Genomic DNA, 19,425 nt, shown 5'->3' on the forward strand with positions numbered 1-19,425 from the left:
CCTCGGAAACCTCGCTCTTTAATGGCTGCTCATTTGCATGGAGCTTCGTTGTCTATTGGTTGCGTGTTTCGTCCGTCAGGGCCCTCTCTCGTATGCGTTAGCGACAATGCTGGAAGAACCCACCTCCCCAAAGGCGATTGGCGAATGTGTCGACGTAAGCCCCACCTCCGGCGGTGGGTGGGGGAAGCTGCTATTGGTCAAGGCCGCCGCCCCAGGGTGAGGAGAAGGAGGAGGAGGTGGAGAAGGGTTTGGTTGACTTGCAGCTGTTTGTCTGTTCGACACAGGCTCGGGCCCGATTGGGTAGTCGGAGGCTTAGGTACTGGGGCTGGTGGAGTCGGAGGGGCTGGGGCGGAAGGAGGCGCGGGTGAACTGACAAGGAGGGAGGCCCTGCTTTGAGGGGGGTAAAGGGAACGGACTTCGGCACCCTCCGGAGCCAGGGAGGGACTGAGGATGAAGGGGGCAGGGATGGGCAGGCCTAACGGGGAGCTCTTGAGTCGGGGGACTGGGGGGAAGGGAGAGCGAAGTTGGTGGGCAGGGGTCTGGGGTGTATTGGAAAAGGTAAGAAGACGAGCTGGGAGGTGTTTGGACCCAGTTAGGCCTGGCTCTGGTTGGGGTGGGATGTGATAGGGTGGGCCTGGCTCATTCTGGAGGTGAGGAGTGCAGGGGGGGTTGGGCCCTGCAGACTAAAGGGGATTGCTTGGGGTTGGCTTAATTGGGGGTGGCGAAGAAGGGGGACTAGATCCAGTCCTTGGAGAAAAGGGTTTGGAGGGGTGGATGAAATAATCCCATATGTAGGGTGCCAAGGTGGGGATGGGTGGTGGAGGGGCCACACCTGTCAGCCTGATGGGCTGCATCGAGGAGGTGAGGGGGTTACTGGAGCTGGGCTGCCAGGGAGCTGTTCAATGGATGGAAATAAGAATGAATTGGGAGGATGAGGTGAGTGATAAATTAGAGTCGAACTTAAGTAGAGAAGATATCAAAAGGGATGGGGGGTAATGACAGAACTTTAATGGTAACTTAAGGAGTTTAACTGAGGGAGATTTGGACTCAGTGGAAAGAGTTAAGGTGAAAGAAGTAAATTTTATTTAAGCTAGAGGAATAGAGAAGTTGAGAAACTTGACAGAAGCTTTGGGATCAGTTAAGGAGCTTTTGGGAGACTATGGGTTCCAGAGAGTAAGAAATTACTCATCTTGTCCACTTGAGTGACCCCATTGTAGGGGAGAGAGTGGTCACAGATTCCTGATAGCCACTGAGGTAGAGAGCAGAAGTAATAGAGACCAGTGTGGTATGATGTTTGGGTTTTTTTCCTATGTTTGGTGACAGCCCCAAACTCAAGTCTCCTCTTCCCCACTCCATACAAAGTACAGTTGAATGGAGCATTCAGTCTTTCTAATTTTTGTCTCCCTGAGAATTTCATTTGTGAGGGAGCTAGAAAGTTTGTTTGAGGAGGGCATGATTAGCTTCATTCCCACCTAGTTTTATTAAAAGGTAATATTGGTGCTCTGCCCCCCACTGAGAAGCAGGGAATGGAAGAGATTGAATTAATCATCTTAGAAAGGTGCTTGAAGGTCTTACCAGGCAGAGTTAGATGAACTTTCATTTGTGGGACTCTGTGGGCTTTCCTACCTAGTGATGGAATTGGATGGACCAAATTTTTTTCAAAACTTGGATGAGGTTACTATGAGAGGATTTGGCTTAGAGCGGAAATGTTCTACACAGAAGCTTGGTTTGTCAGTCCATAGCTACCTGTCACTAATGGGCTTGGTTTCTTTTCTATTGGGAGTTGGTGTTGTATAGTGGCAGCATCTGTAGGGTTTGAATGAGAGGACTTACAGTTTGTAGAGTCAGAGATGAGAGGCCCTATTATTCACCTCTGAGATCCCTATCTAGCAAAGCCCTTGCTGTATTATTGACCTTCCAAGAGGTCAAAGATTGGAGGCCTATTGGTTTTTCCCCCCTTGAGAATTTTTCTTTTTTTAATTATTCTTGGTTTGTCTTTTATTATCATACTTTCCCATCACTATTTTACCCTGAAAAAGGAAAGAGATGGCAAAGTTCTTCAGATCACATCAATTTTCTCCCCAACCCCATCCCTCTTATTTAGAAGATTGTGTAGCCAAAGATAGTTTTGCCTACCCTCTCCCTCTGACTTCTGCCTCCTAATTTATTTCCATCTTCCTTTTTGGTATGCCTGTCTTAGTCCCTCTTCAATGATTGATCATCACTGTTCTGTTTCCTTTTACCCTGCCTCTTTTGCCTTCTTGAGCAGATACTTTGTTCACTTGTTGCATTTGCAGCTGTTCAAGCAGATAGCTTCTCTGCTAATGATCCTAATATTCCTGATATTCTAGGTATAATAATAATAGGTATAATTTCCCCATTGTCATATCTTTCTGCAGATTGCAGTTAGGCAACTTAGGACATTCTTCCCAACCATATTGCCCAAATACCTTTCTAATCTGGGAATGGCCATGGAATATAGTACTTTGCTTAGGAGAGATCTATTCTCTAGTGAAAAATCCGAGACCTTTATCTTCTAGTTTGGGGTCTCTGACTGCCATATGATCTTTAGGACATCCATTTCCTTACCCCAGGATATGGGCTTTCTCAAGTTTTGGACCCCTTTGTCTATGTGTTGATTTTACCAGTGACTTAGGTTTTTGAGTCTCCTTGGCTCCAGAGTTGATTTCCACTTCAGTACTACTTGAACCACTTTTCTTAGAAGAAAGTATTTGATATTATGGACCAGTGGCTTGCAAATGAAGCTTGTCTTACTGCCATTAGGAAGTTTCTCATCAGCATACCTTTAATGCTCAATTCCTTGTCTTTCCAGAGTTCCTATTCTTTCATCAGAACCAGCCCTATACAAAATTGTGAGGTAGACAAAGTTTCTTATGTGCCATTCTTCCTCATTTTTTACCCTATAGTTGGTAGGTCCTTCTTTTACTCTCTCCCTCAGGTTTTCCCTTATGTGGAGGTGCCCACAGGTTACCACACACACAATCATAGAATCCAAGTTGGCAGGGACATGATGAGGTCATCTAGTTTAATTTGTACCTGAGTAGAAGTTTTCTGTGATAATACTTCAAAAATGGTTGTCCTGTCTCAGCTTAAAGACCTACAGTGATGTAGGTCACTGTTTTGGAGGCAGTCCTGTCCATTTTTAGACATTAGAAAGTATTTCCTTATATTGAGTGAAAATTTGTTTTTCTCACCATTTTGGTTGGCTTGCTCCACCTTTCTTCCTAAAATAAATGTCTTGTGGAGACTGGAACCCAGTACTAAAGGTTTTTTTCCAACCAGGGCCAAGTACAACAGGACTATTACCTTCCTTACTTTGATTATAGGCTGCATTACCAGAATCATAAAAATTCCATTAGCTTTTTTGACTACCATATAACTCTGTCAACTCATATTGAACTTGTAGTCTTCTGAAACACCCAGATCTCTTTCACATGAACTATTCTGTATTCATGCCTTTCCCATCCTGGACAGTTAGAACCAGTGATTTCATTCATCTGCGGAACACATAGTGAGGAAATTCCCTCTACAAATGCAGATCAGGTACTCTGCAACTTAGACACTTAAGAGAGTTGCACTGAGCTTAGTCACATACTGAGGGTCATACAGTTCAGTACGTGTCTGGGGTTTGACTCTACCCCTGGGAGTCCTTATTTTGAGGGTGGCTGTCCTCACTGCTATACTTGCTCAGCTATAGGGATTTTAGATTTATCTCTATTTAAATTTTATCACATTAAAGCCATATAGTTCTAGGCCTTTTTTATTCTTTCTTGGTTCTGTCATCCAAATAGATTTGTATGATTTATACATTTGATAGCCATCTTATTAATACTTTTATCCAGATAACAGATTTTGAGTGTTGGAAGGGACCTCAGCAGCTATCTAGTGCAACTCACATAAGAAAGGGATTCCTACTACAGAATACCTGACAAGAGGCCCAGCAGCCTCTGCTTGGATCCCTCTCAGGGGTAAATATCATCTCTCAAGACAGGCCATTCCACTTTTAGATAACTATAATTGTTAGAAAGTTTTTCCTGAAATCAAGCCTAACCTTTTCTCTTTGTAACTTTCACATATTGTTTTCCATCCTATACTCCTAGGCCATCAGAACAAGTCCCTCCTCATGATAGCCATTAAAATACTTGAAGACTTAGCTCTCATGGTCTACCTTGGTTCATCCCTTCAGGCTAAACATTTCCTAGTTCCTTCAGCTGATGCTCATATGTCATGGACTCAAGGTCTTTTGCCAGCCTAGTTGGCCTTTGGATACTCCTCAGCTTATCAGTGCCCTTAAACCATGGTGTCCCAAATTGAACACAATACTCCAGAAGAAGTTTGTCAAGGACATTAAAAATAATACTCCTTTCTGAGTGGGGAAGAATTTGATTCCATAGAAGTAATGGAACAAAATTCCATCTGAGGGGCTCAAAACTAATTCAGTTTTGTAATTCCTCTTATATTTACATGGTTAGAAGGTCTTAAGGATCAGGCATAGGTTGGGGGCAGTAAGTGTAGCCTTAGGAGAGACTCAGAATCATGTTTTAGTCAACTACTACACATTAAAAACAATAATATAACTCACTTTTATATAGTGCTTTGCAAACATTTTCTTCACAACCACGCTTTGAGGTAGGTTGTGTAAGTGTCATCTCCATTTTTGCAGATGAGGAAACTGAGTCTCAAAGAGGTTGAAAATGGAGCAGCCCTATGGGAGGACAGATGCCATAATTCATTTGCTTAATATTTATTAAAGTCTTCATATACCACAACCCACTCCTCCCAACTCCTTCCCCCAGGATCTGAGAAAAGATGAGATCACAAGCATGACCAGTGACCGAACTGAGCAAAGGGCAGCCCAGGTGAGGAAGGGGTATAACTAATATTTGAGCCAAGTTGTGATTTCTGCCCAGAATTTTCTTTGAGTCCTTTCTGACTCTAATATGACAGCAGTTGCCTGAGGTAGCTTCTTCAGGGATTCGTAGTTGGGTAATAACTCAGAACTTTCTGACCATTCATGTAGCAATAGAGAATGTTTTTGAACTTTCTGGGATCTTGTTGTGTTTGGGTTTTTTTTCCATTTAAAAAATAATTTAAAATTCTAGTCACCCTAGCATTGAAGTTAAGAAGACCACTTACTTGGTGAGATTAGGACATATGAGTTGTAGTAACGGGTGACAGGAAGCACAGTTAGCCCATATGAGTTACTGTAATGCCTTGTGGGTCAAGTCCCACAGACTGGTAAAGGGGGTGGAGTTTTATCTGAGAGGGCATGTGAGGTACTAGGCAATAAAATTGAGGTCTCTGATAGGAAAGAGTCCATCTCATCAGCATTATTAGCCTTCCCGAAAGAGAAGATTGTGATGAATAAGGTAGAGAGTGGAATTGATTCTGTTCTGCCCTCCCTAATCTTTCTAGGTTAGACTTGGAAGGTTTGTACCACCTTGAAGACAAAAGATAAGGATTCTGCTTGTCTTTTGGGGAGATGAAGATGGGAGTAGAAGTGGCATAAATGCCATTTAAACCACTAATTGATTAAATGACATGAGGCATGTCATCTCTTACCCACTAGATACAGTTGCCCTTTCCTGTTTCAGATTTGATAGGATATTTTTTATAATAAGATTGGCCTTGATAGGATTGGCCTCATAGGGAGAATGAGTCTTCACTGATTTGTTCAGTCATGGAACAGATCTGTGCCCAAGTTGGATTTGGTGCTTCATCTTTGTTCTTATGGTAGAAAGAGCTTCTTACTGGGAGTTCCTGGAGTTTTGTTTTCTCTCTGTCCCTGTGTGATGTGGGTAAATCAACTGACATCCATTCCTTAATTTTCTCATTTGTAAAATGAAGGGATTGTATTAGGGCTTGAGTCAGAACCCCATGGCTAATACTTACAACCTGTGTGACTATAAGTCACTTGGCCTCTTTAACGTTGAGTTTTCTCAGCTGTAAAATGGATCTATAAAACTTGCTGGCTCCTGAGGACTTTTCCAGCTCTAGATCTGGGGTCCTGTGGTTGACAGGTTCCCTGACTGCTTTAATAGTTTGTCACCTCTATGAAGATGCTGCTGCTTCTCCTTTAAACTATGGGCTTTGGAGATACCAAAAAGGGGCAAGGCCTAGATGGTAATATTCTGAATCAGTTGATTATAAGGAATGCATTGGTTTGGTGGCAAGACCTTGTTTTTAAAACATATTAGAGTGGTCAAATGCAGTTAACTTTTGGAACTGGGTTGGACCACCTTTGGGAAGCAGCTGTTTGCCAGGGAGTTGAAACCTACTGTTGAGTGACAGACTCCTGGAAGCTGCAAACACAGTTGGGATGGTTGATAGGTAGAAGGGATGCTTAAAGTGTAAAATTACTTTTGTCCTCACTGGACTAGAAGACTAAGAAAATGTTTCTGTAAGACCTCTTTTTCTGCCCTGCTTGGGCATCTTCCTATACTCAGCAAGCCTCCTTTAATTGACTTGATTGGTCAAATTCCAACCCTTCCTAAATTTCTGTTGCAGTTGAGGGTCACTTCCAGTGAAGAGAGTGCAGTGATCGTGACTTGGGTGTTTTACAGTCTCCATTTTCCTGTCTGTGGTGGTTAACCTATATCTATTACTGTCTCCCACCTCCACTCCCCTTATTTTTTTCCCTAGACTTAGAGTGATGTGACTGGCAAATGAGGACCTAGTTCAACTTGACAGGCCATGTTTTCCTATTTCTGAAGTGGTGCTGTCACTTAGCATAGAGCTCTTTTCAGTGTTTCTATAGTGAGAAGAAGGTTAAGAAGCTTCAGAGGCAGAGCATGCTGGGTGAGATACAAAATTTGGATAATACAGTCCTCAGTCTTGGGTGTACAATTGGTTGGTTGATTGTTGTCCCTCATTTTCGAAGAGGACCAAAATGACATCACCATGATAAAGTGAAGTTTCAGTGTGTCTGACTGTGGCTGATCAGACCGGTATGAGCTTGGAATGCTCTACCACAGTTGGGGCACAGATAGTTTGTATGAATTTTGGGGGTGGGTACTCCAAATTTGTGCATCCTACATTTAGTTTGTGCTGTCTCAGTTCTGCAGGGTGTGCAATACAGCACACACAAATGATTATGCCATAAAATAAATGCATAAAGGAATATGAAAGGAATAGTTCTGGGTGAAGTTGGGATATCATGGTAGGATTCCTGCAAGGAGTAGAATTTGAATTGTACTTTAAAAGATAAGCAGGAATTGGCAGTGAGGTGGGAAATTCTACTCATAGAGAACTTGGGCAAAGGCTGAAAAGTATTAAGTATGTACGGGCAACATTAGGCAGTCTTATTTGTTTGGGTCCTGGTGTATATAGAGGGAAATAGTATGAGTTAAGGCTAGAAAAGTAGCATGGTACCTGATTGTAGAGACCTTTTTATGTCAGTTAAAGGAGTTTGAACTTGATTCATAGGCATTAGTGAGCAGAGGAGAGTAATATAATCAGATTTATGGAGTATTGAGTTCAACTAATAGTAATGTGTCAGTTTTGTGAATGATAGATTATTGGCAGGGGAGGGTAGAGCAGAGAATGGAGGTAGAAATACTTGTTAGGAGACTACTGCATAGTGGGGTGTCCGTGGGAATAGAAAGTCGAGGTTAGATGCAAGAGACACTTAGGTAGAAAGGACAAGAGTAGATAACTATGAAAAGTGAGGGAGGAAAAACAGAGAACAGTAAGGTTTCAAACATGAGACAATGAGTGCTGCTGACAAAAATAGTAAAGTCAAAATAAGAAGCTAATTTTGGAGAAAAGATAATAAGCTATTTTTTTGTATATCACAAATTTTGGAGTTAGGAACAGATATCAGCATTAATCTAACTTATATCCAAAAGAAATTCCCCCCCATAACATGGCTACAGGTAGTCATGCAACCTATGGTTGATATGTCGATACAATATATACACACAAAAATTGGAGACTAGAGCTCAGAAGAGAGGGCAAGGTATAGAGCAAGGGTGGGGAACCTGTGGCCTCATGGCTGAAGGTTCCTCACCCCTGGAGAGAGATTTTGGTTAATTATCTGAATAAAGTTGGTGGTTTAGTCTTGGGAACAAATAGATTGCCGAAGGAGAGAGTATAGAGAGAGAAAAGCAGGTAGTGGACAGAACCTTGGAAAATTCCCAGCTTAAGTTTTGAAAGAAGAGGAGGAAAAGATGAGCCTCATCTGTACTACATCAGTACTGATACTCTATATCTGTCTTTATATCTCTTTGCCAGCTCTATTCTGTACCTTTTCTTCCCATCTCTGTTCCTTCCCTTTGCCCCCCTGATGGGCTTCTCTTGCCAATTGGATATAGCTTTGCTCCTTGCATGCAAGTACTCTAGGCATCCTCTTTAATGGTGGATCCAGAAGACATGTCCCTTCATGTCTTCCACAGACTATTTCCCCAGAAGACTGAAGGAGATTGAAAGCTTTCCTTTGGTTCTAATACAGCACTGAGGCTGTCCATTTTTATCCCTTCTTCTCACTACTTACTACATGATAGGCCTCCTTCCTTTCCTGAACACATGTCCTTGATGATGTTTTTTCCTTTTAGACATTGTAGTGTACTTATACCTTTCATAGATCTTTCTAATGCTTTTCAGGTAATCTGGAATTTTAATTCTTCTGAAATCTTGCTTTTCTGTGCTTTGTTGCCATATAGCCTCTTTACTTCATTGAGCTACTTATTGGAACAGATGACTTCTGAGCTTGCTTCCATCTTTGAGATTCTGTGACAAGGAGAATATTAGTACAGGTGACAATTGAAAGTACTGCAAATGGCCCTGGAGTCAGGAGGACCTGAGTTCAAATCCAGGCTCTGACACTTGACATTTAACTAGCTATATGACCCTGGGCAAGTCACTTAACCCCGATTATCTCAGAAAAAAAAGAAAAGGAAAAAGCACCACAAAACTTCTCAAAGAGAATCTAGTCCTCTTTCTTCCTTTTCATTGCTGAACCCAAGTTTATTATTCATCAGCAGTCAGTGGGCTTTCTGCCTGACTGCTGCCATAATCTGAGCAGTGAGAGTGGTTTTTATCCTCTAGTATAGATGTTAGGACTGATTTGTGAGTGGAAGTGAATCTCACTGTCATAAACGAGGCTTCACTGGAATAAATGGAGTAGCATTCTCTCTTCCTAAAAACACATGAATTGGATTATTTCTTGTTTCTCTTGAAACCCAAATCAGTTAAATTAAGGTTTTCCTTTTTAAAAAAATGTACTCTCTTAAATGTAGAACCTTCACATATTATAGTTGTGAAATTGCTTTCATTTTGCTTCTGCTTTAACCTTCAGGAATAAATAGAATTTATTGACCTTTTTCAAGAATCATTGACTTTGATAGAAAAAAAGGTTCCTTACTGCTGCATTGACATGCTGTATTATTTCCCAAACTGTGGTCTTGGTGCCAGGCGTAGTACTTGGGGGAATTTACAAAATCCTACTCTTCAACCTAACTTACTCAATTACTCCCAGGAAGACAGAGCATGGGTTTGGAACCAATCTTGATTACTCAACAGTATTCATCTAATACTTCCCAAGTACCTTCTGTGGGAGATGAACATGACAGTTAAGAGAGAGATAAAATGCTGAGTTTGGAAGACAGAGAAATCATTTCCCACTGGAGGAAATTGGGGAAAGCTTCATTAAGGGGAGGTAGTGTTTGGTCTACTTGTCCTTCACACATGACATTTCATTTCTTATCTCTAGGCTTTTGCACTAATTATCCTGTGTCTGGAATGCACCTGCCCTCCTCATTGACCGCTTAGAACCAAGAGCAATCTTCAGAATTCAGCTCAAGTGTTACCTCTTCTGGGAAGCTTTTCCTCATTCTTTCCTCTGGAAAACAAAACAAAACTGACCTTATATTTACTTTGTATATCTTTTATATCTCCTTGTATCTATTCCTTCTTCTCTGAGTCCTTTGACTTCATTTCTACTATTTCCTCTTTTACTCCATTCTCTGGTACAAACCTCCCGCTATATGTACCTTTGCTTCCATCATCCCTTCCCATCTTCTCTATAAAATTGCCCCTGCTGTCTCATTTCCAGTCTCTCCCTAGCTGCTGTTTCCTTCCCAAAAACCTGAAGATACATTTAGGCCTCCTTGATCATTAAAAGCTCATACCGTGCTATGATCCTAGTTCTTTCATTCCTTTCTTAGCCAAATTCTTTGAAAAAACCATTCATACTTAGCGCCTACACTTACTTTTCTCTCATTTTCATCTGAATTTTTTACATTTGGGCTTCTAGTCTCATCACCCAACTGAAGTTTCTCTCTCTGGTGTTACCATACATCTGTTCACTGTCAAATCTAATGGCTTTTCTCAGTCTTTACACTCCCTCAGTTCTCTTCAACCTTTAATACTGTCAAGGACTCCTGGAGAGACTTCTCCTCTCTTGAGTTTTCCTCCCTCAGACCTCATCCTTTCAAAGTGCTTGTTGCTGTTAAGGGTACTTACTGTCCTTCCAGTCACCCTGATTCATAACTTCAGTGATTGAGTTTATAACCTTGACATTCCTCCTACCCTAAATATCCAGTCAGTTGCCAAGTCTTGTCATTTCTGTCTCCATATTATTTCTTGCATATATCCTGTATCTTTTCACTTAGCCATCATCCTAGTTGAAGCCCTCATCACTTCTCACCAGGACTATTGCAGTAACCTTTTAATTGCGCGAACTGGCATTTGCTTTCTCCTCGTGGAAGTCTCAGTTTCCTTCAAGACTTTCTCTGTGAAGCTTATCCTGGTTTCTAGTTGCTAGAACCCTCCCTACCTTCCCTCTTCCCTCTCCAAATTTATTCATATTCATCTTGTGTACATTCTGTAGGCATGTAGGCATACGGATTATCTCTCCTGTGGAGTGTAAACTCCTTGGAATTAGGGCCTGTTGTACTTCTGACTTTGTAGTCCCAAGGTTAGCACAGTGCCTAGTACATAGATACTTAATGTAGACTCGTTGAGGGATATTTTGCTATTGTTTCCACTGATCACTATCAGCTCCTTAAACACAAGGACTATTTCATTTTTGTCTTTATCATCACCAGTGCCTAACACAGTGGCTGGCACATACTAGGCACTTTAACAAATGCTAGTTGATTGAACTTGTGATAGGCCTTAAAGGATAGGTAGGATTTTGGCAGGTGGAGATGAGAGAGGGAAGATATTTCATAAGGAGAGAAAAAGTGTGAGCAAGCTTTCAGAATTAGAAAACCTATAACTATATTTGGGGAATGAAGGATAGTCTGATTTGATTGGAAGGTAAGTAAAGGGAACCTGCCATCTTCCAAGTGATCCCTTAACATATAGAGTGACCAGAAGCCACAGGTAAACTCCTTAATATACCTCTCCCCCTACCCTCAACCTGGGGTTGTGATTGCCAGGCCCACTTGGAGTGATGGGTGTAATCCAGTCCCTAGATACTGAGAGTGAAACAGTAAGGGAGGGTTTGCTGCCTCATGTGTGGTAAAACCTGGCTATGGAGTTGTTTTTATGGTGTTTCTTCCATTTCACCAAGAGCAGTTGTGGTCTGCTGAGCAATTTGATGGCTTTCTCTAACGTGTATTTGAAGAGTTGAACTATAGCTAGAAAAGATTTGAAGACTGGTTGGAAATTTTAGAAATGACCTTTTATAAAATACCTGGACAGGTGTGAGGGGTATAGGACTAGAAGTTGCACTATATTGTTTAAGGAGTCCTAACCAGTCATCAGAGGGAGCTCCACCCCATCCCTGGGGGGCAATTTGAAAACCTGCACAAAAGTACCAAGGAAATATTGGGTGATATACCAGGATAACTCAAGAGTAGAATTGGGTCATCTCTAGGCTGATTAGGAATTGATTTTACTGGGACCCAAAAGGGTTTATGTGGAGTCAAAGAGAGGAGTAGGAATTTTCTCTCACCTTATCACTTTCCATCTCAAATTCTATGTCAACTGTACTGTCAGTAGAAATCAGGTTAAGGGTTTTTTGTGGGGGTTAGGAGGGGTGGGGGGTGGGGAGTGTTCTTTTGGGGTCTTGAAATATGGGGTTAGTTGAGTTTTATTACATATATAGCTTTCTTGTTAACATTTCCGTTCATTTTAGGATGTCAGATTCCAGGTACTCCCAGAGTAAATGTGCTATGATGAAAAGAGTGTTGGCCATAGGGTCAGAAAATCTGAGTTCTAGTGCTGCTTAACCAGCTTTATGACCTTTGACAAGTCACTTAATCTATGTGCCTCAGTTTTCTCATCTATATACAGACAATGTTTTTACCACTGACCTCACAGGATAATTGTGAAGGAACTGCTTTGTAGCCATAGATACTGCATAAATTTGAACTGCTATTAAAGTTTTCGTGTCAAATGAAGGAAGATAAGAGTCTCAATTCCTTTTTTAGAGAGAGTGATGGGAATGGATCTGCACTGTAACTACCTAATTTCTTTTGCAGGACTGCTGAGAAGCTGGGAAGCCCCCTTCCCCTCCCCCCCCTCCCCACCCCCACCCCACCCCACCCTAATATTTGACCATGACAAGCAGAGGCACAGCTCGGCCCAATGGCCAGCCCCAGGCCAGCAAGATCTGCCAGTTCAAACTTGTCCTGCTGGGGGAGTCTGCAGTAGGCAAGTCTAGCTTAGTGCTTCGTTTCGTCAAGGGGCAATTCCATGAATACCAGGAGAGCACCATTGGAGGTAAGTGTTAGGTGAAGCCCTTGGTAGAATATCTAGGGACTAGCCTGGACCTCCACACTTCAGCCCTATAGGGCTGAATGACTAAGTGTAAAAACATTTATTAAGAGCTTCACTGAATCTATCTGAGATGGCTAAGCCTGCCATCCAGCTTTGAAATCTAATTAATCATTTATGGTTTAAGGCTTGATGCTTCTTTGAAGAAGATAGTAGAATTTCTTTCTTCTATCATTAGATAGTTTTTTCTTCCATCTACCTGTAATCTTGTGGTTGGAAGTAGGGGGATCTTGACACAAGATTGCTCCCCTACTCAGTAAACTTCAGGGGCTCCCCATCACCTCCAGGATCAAATACAAAATTCTCTGTTTGGAGTTCAGAACCATTCCTAACCAGTCCTTACTGCCCATGCCCACCCCTTGCTGTTCCACAAACAAGATATCCCATCTCTCCATCTGAGCATTTTCAAGACCTAATTAAAATCCCACCTTCTACAGAAAGCCTTTTCCCAGTCACTCTTAACCTACTACCCTACCTTCCCTCTGTTAACTATTTTCAATTTAACTTGCATGTAGTCTGTTTATGAATGTAGTTGTTTAGTGTCTCCCCCATTAGATTGTGAGCTTCTAGAGGGCAGGGACTGTCTTTGTCTTTTGCCTTTCTTTGTATCATGAGCACTTAGCACAGTCCCTGGCACATAGTAGACACTTAGTAAATGCTTATTGACTGATTGACACAAGTGCTTGTCACTCATATCGATTTTGCTAGAAAAGTGGTATGTGAATGTTAAGCTATCTCAGTTCATTCTCATGTCTGTCTCACAGTTCCTGGTAGTTCATGAATTGCTGCTATTTCCCATCTATTAATGCTTCTGGTCTGAAAGAACTTAATCATTCCTTTAAAGGATTGTTGTCTCTTGAGAGACTTATGGAGACTGTGGAAGAGAAAACCCAGTCTTCCCTTGAATGTGAATGTCACCTGCACTCAGAAGTGCTAAGTGTAACGGGTGGGGTGGGAAACTTCTCTCTCGTCTTCTTCTCATTTGCCACTTTTTCTTTTCCTCCCAATCCCTTTGGCCCCCCTCCCCCACTGCATTCTCTCTCCACAGCTGCCTTCCTCACCCAGTCAGTCTGTCTGGATGACACAACCGTCAAGTTTGAAATCTGGGACACAGCAGGACAAGAACGATACCACAGCTTAGCACCCATGTACTACCGGGGTGCCCAGGCTGCTATTGTGGTCTATGATATCACCAACCAGGTGAGTGTTTCCCGAGTTTGGAATTCTGAGAATTGGATAGTCAGAATTTTGAATCTAACTTATATGGGCAGAGCCTAGGAGGAAGTACAATGGGAGAGTATAAAAGAATAATAATAGCTGACATTTAGATAGTGATTTACAGCTTCAGTTTGCTCTTCTCACAATACTGTGAATACAGACCAGGAAACTGAAACTCAGAGGGTTAAGTGACTTTGCCTAATTATGTAGCTAGCGAGGATCAGAGCCAGAACTCTCAAGTGTATTGTCCTTCTCACTACATTTTCAAGTTTAATTGGGAAAATGAGATAAAATCCTTGGACACAAAATATATAAGTATAGAAAAGGAATTATCACTGATGTGGTTTCAGGGAAGAAAGTCTTCATGTCAGAGGGGAATTTGGCAGGGGAATGGACATCAGTTGGCAGAAGAGTTCAGAATTCACCTCCTTTCCCACTTCCCTTTGTTTCCGCAGGAAACCTTTGCCCGAGCAAAGACATGGGTGAAAGAACTCCAGCGACAGGCCAGTCCTAGCATTGTCATTGCCCTGGCGGGAAACAAGGCTGACTTGGCCAACAAACGCATGGTGGAATATGAAGTAAGGGGGCCCAGAGAGTTCCTCTCCAAGACAATTTTGTTCTCCTGTCTTCCTTTTCCAGACATTTCTTTTCTTCCCATTTCAGCAGGGAGCCAACCATAGCAGAGGAACACCTATAAAAATTGAGGGATTTGTAGTTGTTGAGAAATGTCAGGCAGAAGGTTAGAGGGAAATAGGAGTGTCAATATGAAGAGAAGAAGGAAGGCAGATGATTTAATATATGAGGTTCCCTAAGTCTCAGGGCCATGTCAAGTTTCTCATCATCCCTTACCGTCACTTGTTGGGTCTCATGAGCATATATCTGCCCAAGGTGAATTTTGAGTCCTGTAGATGGCATTCTTCCCTGCTGGAATAACCAGCAAGCTGGAGTGGAACAGCAGGATTGGTGGGAAGTAACTAGAGGAGGAACCATGGATGCTGCCTAACCCTGACGCAGACTTGGAAATTCAGCTCTACATTCTAAGCTTCCAATTGCCTTACCTTGATCCTTTGCAGGAGGCCCAGGCATATGCAGATGACAACAGCTTATTGTTTATGGAGACATCGGCCAAGACAGCCATGAATGTGAATGACCTCTTCTTGGCTATAGGTAAGGGCAGCATAACTCAGCATCCTTCTGAATGTCCCTTCCTTAATTCCCAAGACAAATTAGCGCCAACCTGAACTGCAGAGATAGATAGATGGCAATGCCTCTTATTCTTAGGATGTTAGGTAAGGAAATTCCTTAGCCAGATTTTGATAGAAACTTCTTGATGGAGAGTCCTTTGTGGTATCTGGTCTCTCCTTTCTAATTGTAGTCTCAGACCCTCTTCTCCTTCCGCCTTGATTGTAGTGGAATTGGAGAATCTTGACCTCCATTTCCCTTAGGACATTTCACTGGTGTTTCCTCCCCCCAAGACTTTCTCTTTTTGAAGTGAAATCATCTGTTTTTCTGTCTCTGTCTCCTTTCTCTAGCTAAGAAATTGCCCAAGAGTGAACCTCAAAACATGGGGGGTACAGCAGGTCGAAGCCGAGGTGTGGATCTCCATGAGCAGTCACAGCAGAACAAGAGCCAGTGTTGTAGCAACTGATGGGGTGGCTGGCAGCGAATGAGTGTGGAGCAAGCCTGAGAGCTAAGACATAACTTCAGTCCCCACCCCTCATCACACAGCCCCTTCGGTAACAGCACACTGAGCCCTGGCTCCCAAAGGCCACCTCCCAACAGCTCCATCATGGCACTTGTTAATGCTTCAGCAACCAACAACAACAGGCAGCTGTTGCCACCGGCCTCCCACCCTCTGCCCTGGGGCTCAAGGGGGTGCTTAGTTCCCCCTGGAACTTACCTTCCAAAACAAACTTTCTTCACTTTGTATTATAGGTGCAAGACAATAACCTACTTATCTATCTTTCTCTTCCCATCCTTCGTCCCCATGTCTACAGATAACATTTTTGTCACTTGCTCCTTCTGCTTTCCAACAATAATTGGTTTTGGTCCCTTTCCCCACCTTGATGTTCTCCTCTCCCCAGGGTTGGAGAGGTGAACTTGAGATATGAGAAGGGGTTGACAGCACATCCACATTGGTAACCTGGGGGGACGGTGTGTGGGGGTGGGGTGGGAAATAAGGGTCTGGCAGGAAAACAGCTCTTTTTTTCTCATTATATAATGGGTATTTCCCACATTTGAAGAAAGCTGCAGTGTCCATGATCCTCTTCTTCTACCCCTGGGTGGGTGGATGGGAAACTTCTGGGCAAAGATGAGAATGGGGAGAAAGTGTGCAGGGTCATGCTGAGTTAGTTAACCTGGGCAGAGAAAGAGACTTAGGGGTCCCTGTAAACTCGGTAGTACTTTCTCTGCTTTTATTTTCCCTTGGCCTTTGGGGGCTCTTCCCCCATGGTGATTCAGCCCCAGGGTCTTCCAAAGAACTGTTATTGGGTGCCTTTTTCTTGGCTCTGCTGTGGTCTAGTTGGAGGAGGGACCAGTCTCTGATACCCATCCTCTGATTGATATACATATAGAATTGTTTTTCTCATTGGCCTCAGCCCCATCACCTGTTCTCTCCCAACCCTGGGCATGGCCTATCACTGCGGTTTGCACTTTAGTTGATGGTTGGTTTATTTGGGATGCTTGTTTTATGGGGTTTTTAATGCACACACCTTCCTTTTTTAACTTCATGAAAAGTGAGGTGTATATGAGGTCTGTGGAGTGGGTGAGAAAGGGCAGTGGCAGCTCCCCAAGTCAAACCCTCTCTCCTCCTTAACCCTACCCCCAGACTTTGATTCCTCTCCACCTTGTCCACTCCTCAACCCTTCTCTGTGCTGGAGACCTTAACACACTGAAGACCTGGTGGGGAGACTGAGATTGGAAGAGTGCTCAGGGAAGCACAGGCCAAGGTAGAGATTAAAGCATGTCCCAGGCAAGAGGCAGGGGGATGGGGAGAGGGGAGGACAACTGCCTTTCCCTCAAATGGGAGTCACTCATTTTGATGCCCTATCCCTGTTGTCTTTTCTATTTCCCTGTAAATAGGTATGATGATCTCTTTCCCCACTGTACAGTCTGTCATGCCATTTGGCTTCCCAGCAGCCCCCAGTCATGCCCTACTTCTTCTGTCAGGATCCCTAACCTTAACCTTCTACCCTTAGTCCTTTGGTTTATTCTCCTTTACATCTGTTCTTAGGAGCTACAGCCCCCATATCCTGCCCTTTTGTTACGACTCCTTCCATGGGAATGTAAGCCACAGAGTCCTAGTTGTAGTCCCACAGACCATACTAGCTGCTCTTCTGGCCAGTGAAGCAGCTGGTTTCAAGAGTTTCTTCAAGGTAGTGTTACTGCATCAAGAGCGATGAACACTTGCTGCACCCAGAGTGTAGATCTCAAAGTGAAGGGAGGTGGAAAAGGGCCTGGGCTTAGAGTGTTTGGGAAAAACTGTCAAGGAAGCAGTTTCCAGGAGGAAGTAGATTACTGTTGCTCCAGGCTTCTTTCCTCTTGGTCATCATTAGCAGTGTGGTCTAATATTTAGGAGAGGGCTATACAGGACCATGACTGACTTCTGAGTTCCTGGTGTTTGAGTCCTACCAGTTTTTCTGGCCCTCAGACACTTGAACTGCCTTACCTATTTCAAACATACCAAAAAAAAAAAAAAGCTATGAAATTTATAACCCTAAAACCTTGTTGGATTCATTTTAGTGACCCTTCAGCTGAGCTTCTCTAAGTGGCATTCTTAATTCCCTGGGGGCCTAGCAGATTCTTTTTCCTTCCCTTCAGGTTGCCATCAACTCATCAAACACCCAAATATTCTTCAGAGAACCTGGGGAATTAGGAGGGATCTCCAGGTCTCTGCATATTTGTGTATCTATCCCTTGGGGTGAAAGTATCTCTTTGCCTTGGGATTGGAGTCTTTTTTTCCCCAGAAGATTCTCTTCTCTGCCTCTACACTTCCCCCCCCTACCCTTCTTTCCCCCCTTCCCACTTAAGGAACAGGATTGGCCTTAGCTTCTTTAGCTTGTCTACTGCCTTCCCTCTCCTTCCAGTCCCATCCATCCAACCTTTTCTGCTTGCCTCAGGGCTCAGTGAGATGGTAGCTTTACTGGGCTTTGGGAGTTTTTTAATTTTTCTGCTTTTTTTTTCTGATCAATTGTTTTCATGGGGTTTTTTGAGATTTTTTTTTGGCTTCCAAAAAAACATTTGTCTTTCTCCTTTTCCCTTCCCTAAATATAACAATCGTGGTAACAGAATGCACCTGCTGATTTACCAATGTATTTAATGTAAGTAAAAAAGAAAAGAGGGAAAAAAAGAGGAAAAAAGTGTATTAGTGTTTCATTCCTGCTATTTTTCTAGCTGGAGCTAGATGTTGGGAAAGGACGGGGCAGCTACATTGAATCAAAATATCTAGTTTGATTCCATTTTCCATCTCCTCCAGGACATTAAAGGAGGCTTTAAGAAGGGCCAAAGTTACTGTTTGGAGTATTTTTGGTGTAGGACCTTCTCTGTTTCTAAAGGAGCAAATCACTCATAAGGTTATCAGATCCCTTTGGAGTTTCTCCAATATGCTTCTAACCTTTTTTTGTGTCATGGACTCCTTTGGCAATCTGGTGAAAGCTATAGGCCCCTCAGATAATCTTTAAAAATTCATAATCAAGGGAAATGCTAAATTTCAGTTAGAATTTAGTTAAAGTTGTAAAAATTTTCTCATCCAAGTTCATGGACCCCTTGTGAGACTCGTGTTTCCTGATATTATCTTTCCCTCCTGTTATAGTTTTCATTTCCTATACCAGAGGAAAAGAGAAGGGAAGGCAGGATTTCCACATGCCCACGGAATAGAAAGCAGAAGAATAGGAGTCCCTTTTTCTCCCTATGCCCAAATGTCAGCCTTAGTCTTATTAGTATACCAGTAAGACAGGTGGGGATCAGGCCTCTTGGACCACTAGTTTGTGCCTGAGTCTAGTTTGATATGACTTAAGAGCTTTTTATTATTTTCTCTCTCTCTCTCTGACTTGGTTTACTGCATCTTTGATACTTCAATCAGTACTGCCAGGACTCGCTTATTCACATCACTATTTATCTCCTGTTCTTTTCACCAGCTAGGCTTTTTCTGTTAATGGAGAGGGGAGCATGATTGAAGCAGTCTGGCTCTAATGTTGTAATAGGTTCATCCTGTCACTGGGGGGCAGTGTGGGAATGTCAAGACACAAGACCCCCAATTGCAGGTTAGCCCGTAGATTTCATTTCTACTCACTTCTGCCAGGACCTGAGGATGTGAGAATCATATTTTGATCTCGATTCCTTATCCTCAAGGGGCAAACGGTCGTGGAAGGGAGGCATCACTGGTAAGGAGGCAAAAGCAGGAGCATACCATTTTTTAAAAAGACATGTTTTGGCGATGCAAGTGAGAGAACTTATCACAGAACC

The 19,425-nt window shown here is 42.8% G+C and overlaps 1 protein-coding gene across 2 annotated transcripts; it reads left to right on the forward strand.

Moving 5' to 3' along the window:
- Positions 1–195: 195 nt before the first annotated feature.
- On the forward strand, positions 196–18,320 carry RAB5B (RAB5B, member RAS oncogene family). 2 transcript variants are annotated; one of them, XM_072654992.1, is made up of 6 exons: positions 196–316; positions 12,450–12,690; positions 13,793–13,944; positions 14,418–14,540; positions 15,036–15,129; positions 15,495–18,320. In XM_072654992.1, exons 2-6 carry the CDS (start codon positions 12,528–12,530, stop codon positions 15,608–15,610), a joined length of 648 nt encoding a protein of 215 aa, XP_072511093.1. In that variant the 5' UTR covers positions 196–316; positions 12,450–12,527; the 3' UTR covers positions 15,611–18,320. The 2 variants fall into 2 exon arrangements, with proteins under 2 accessions (XP_072511093.1, XP_072511094.1); XM_072654993.1 differs by lacking the exon at positions 196–316 and adding an exon at positions 4,762–4,880.
- The last annotated feature ends 1,105 nt before the right edge of the window (positions 18,321–19,425 follow it).

The sequence above is a fragment of the Notamacropus eugenii genome, chromosome 3 (assembly GCF_028372415.1).
Source record: "Notamacropus eugenii isolate mMacEug1 chromosome 3, mMacEug1.pri_v2, whole genome shotgun sequence".
Lineage (NCBI taxonomy): Eukaryota > Metazoa > Chordata > Mammalia > Diprotodontia > Macropodidae > Notamacropus > Notamacropus eugenii.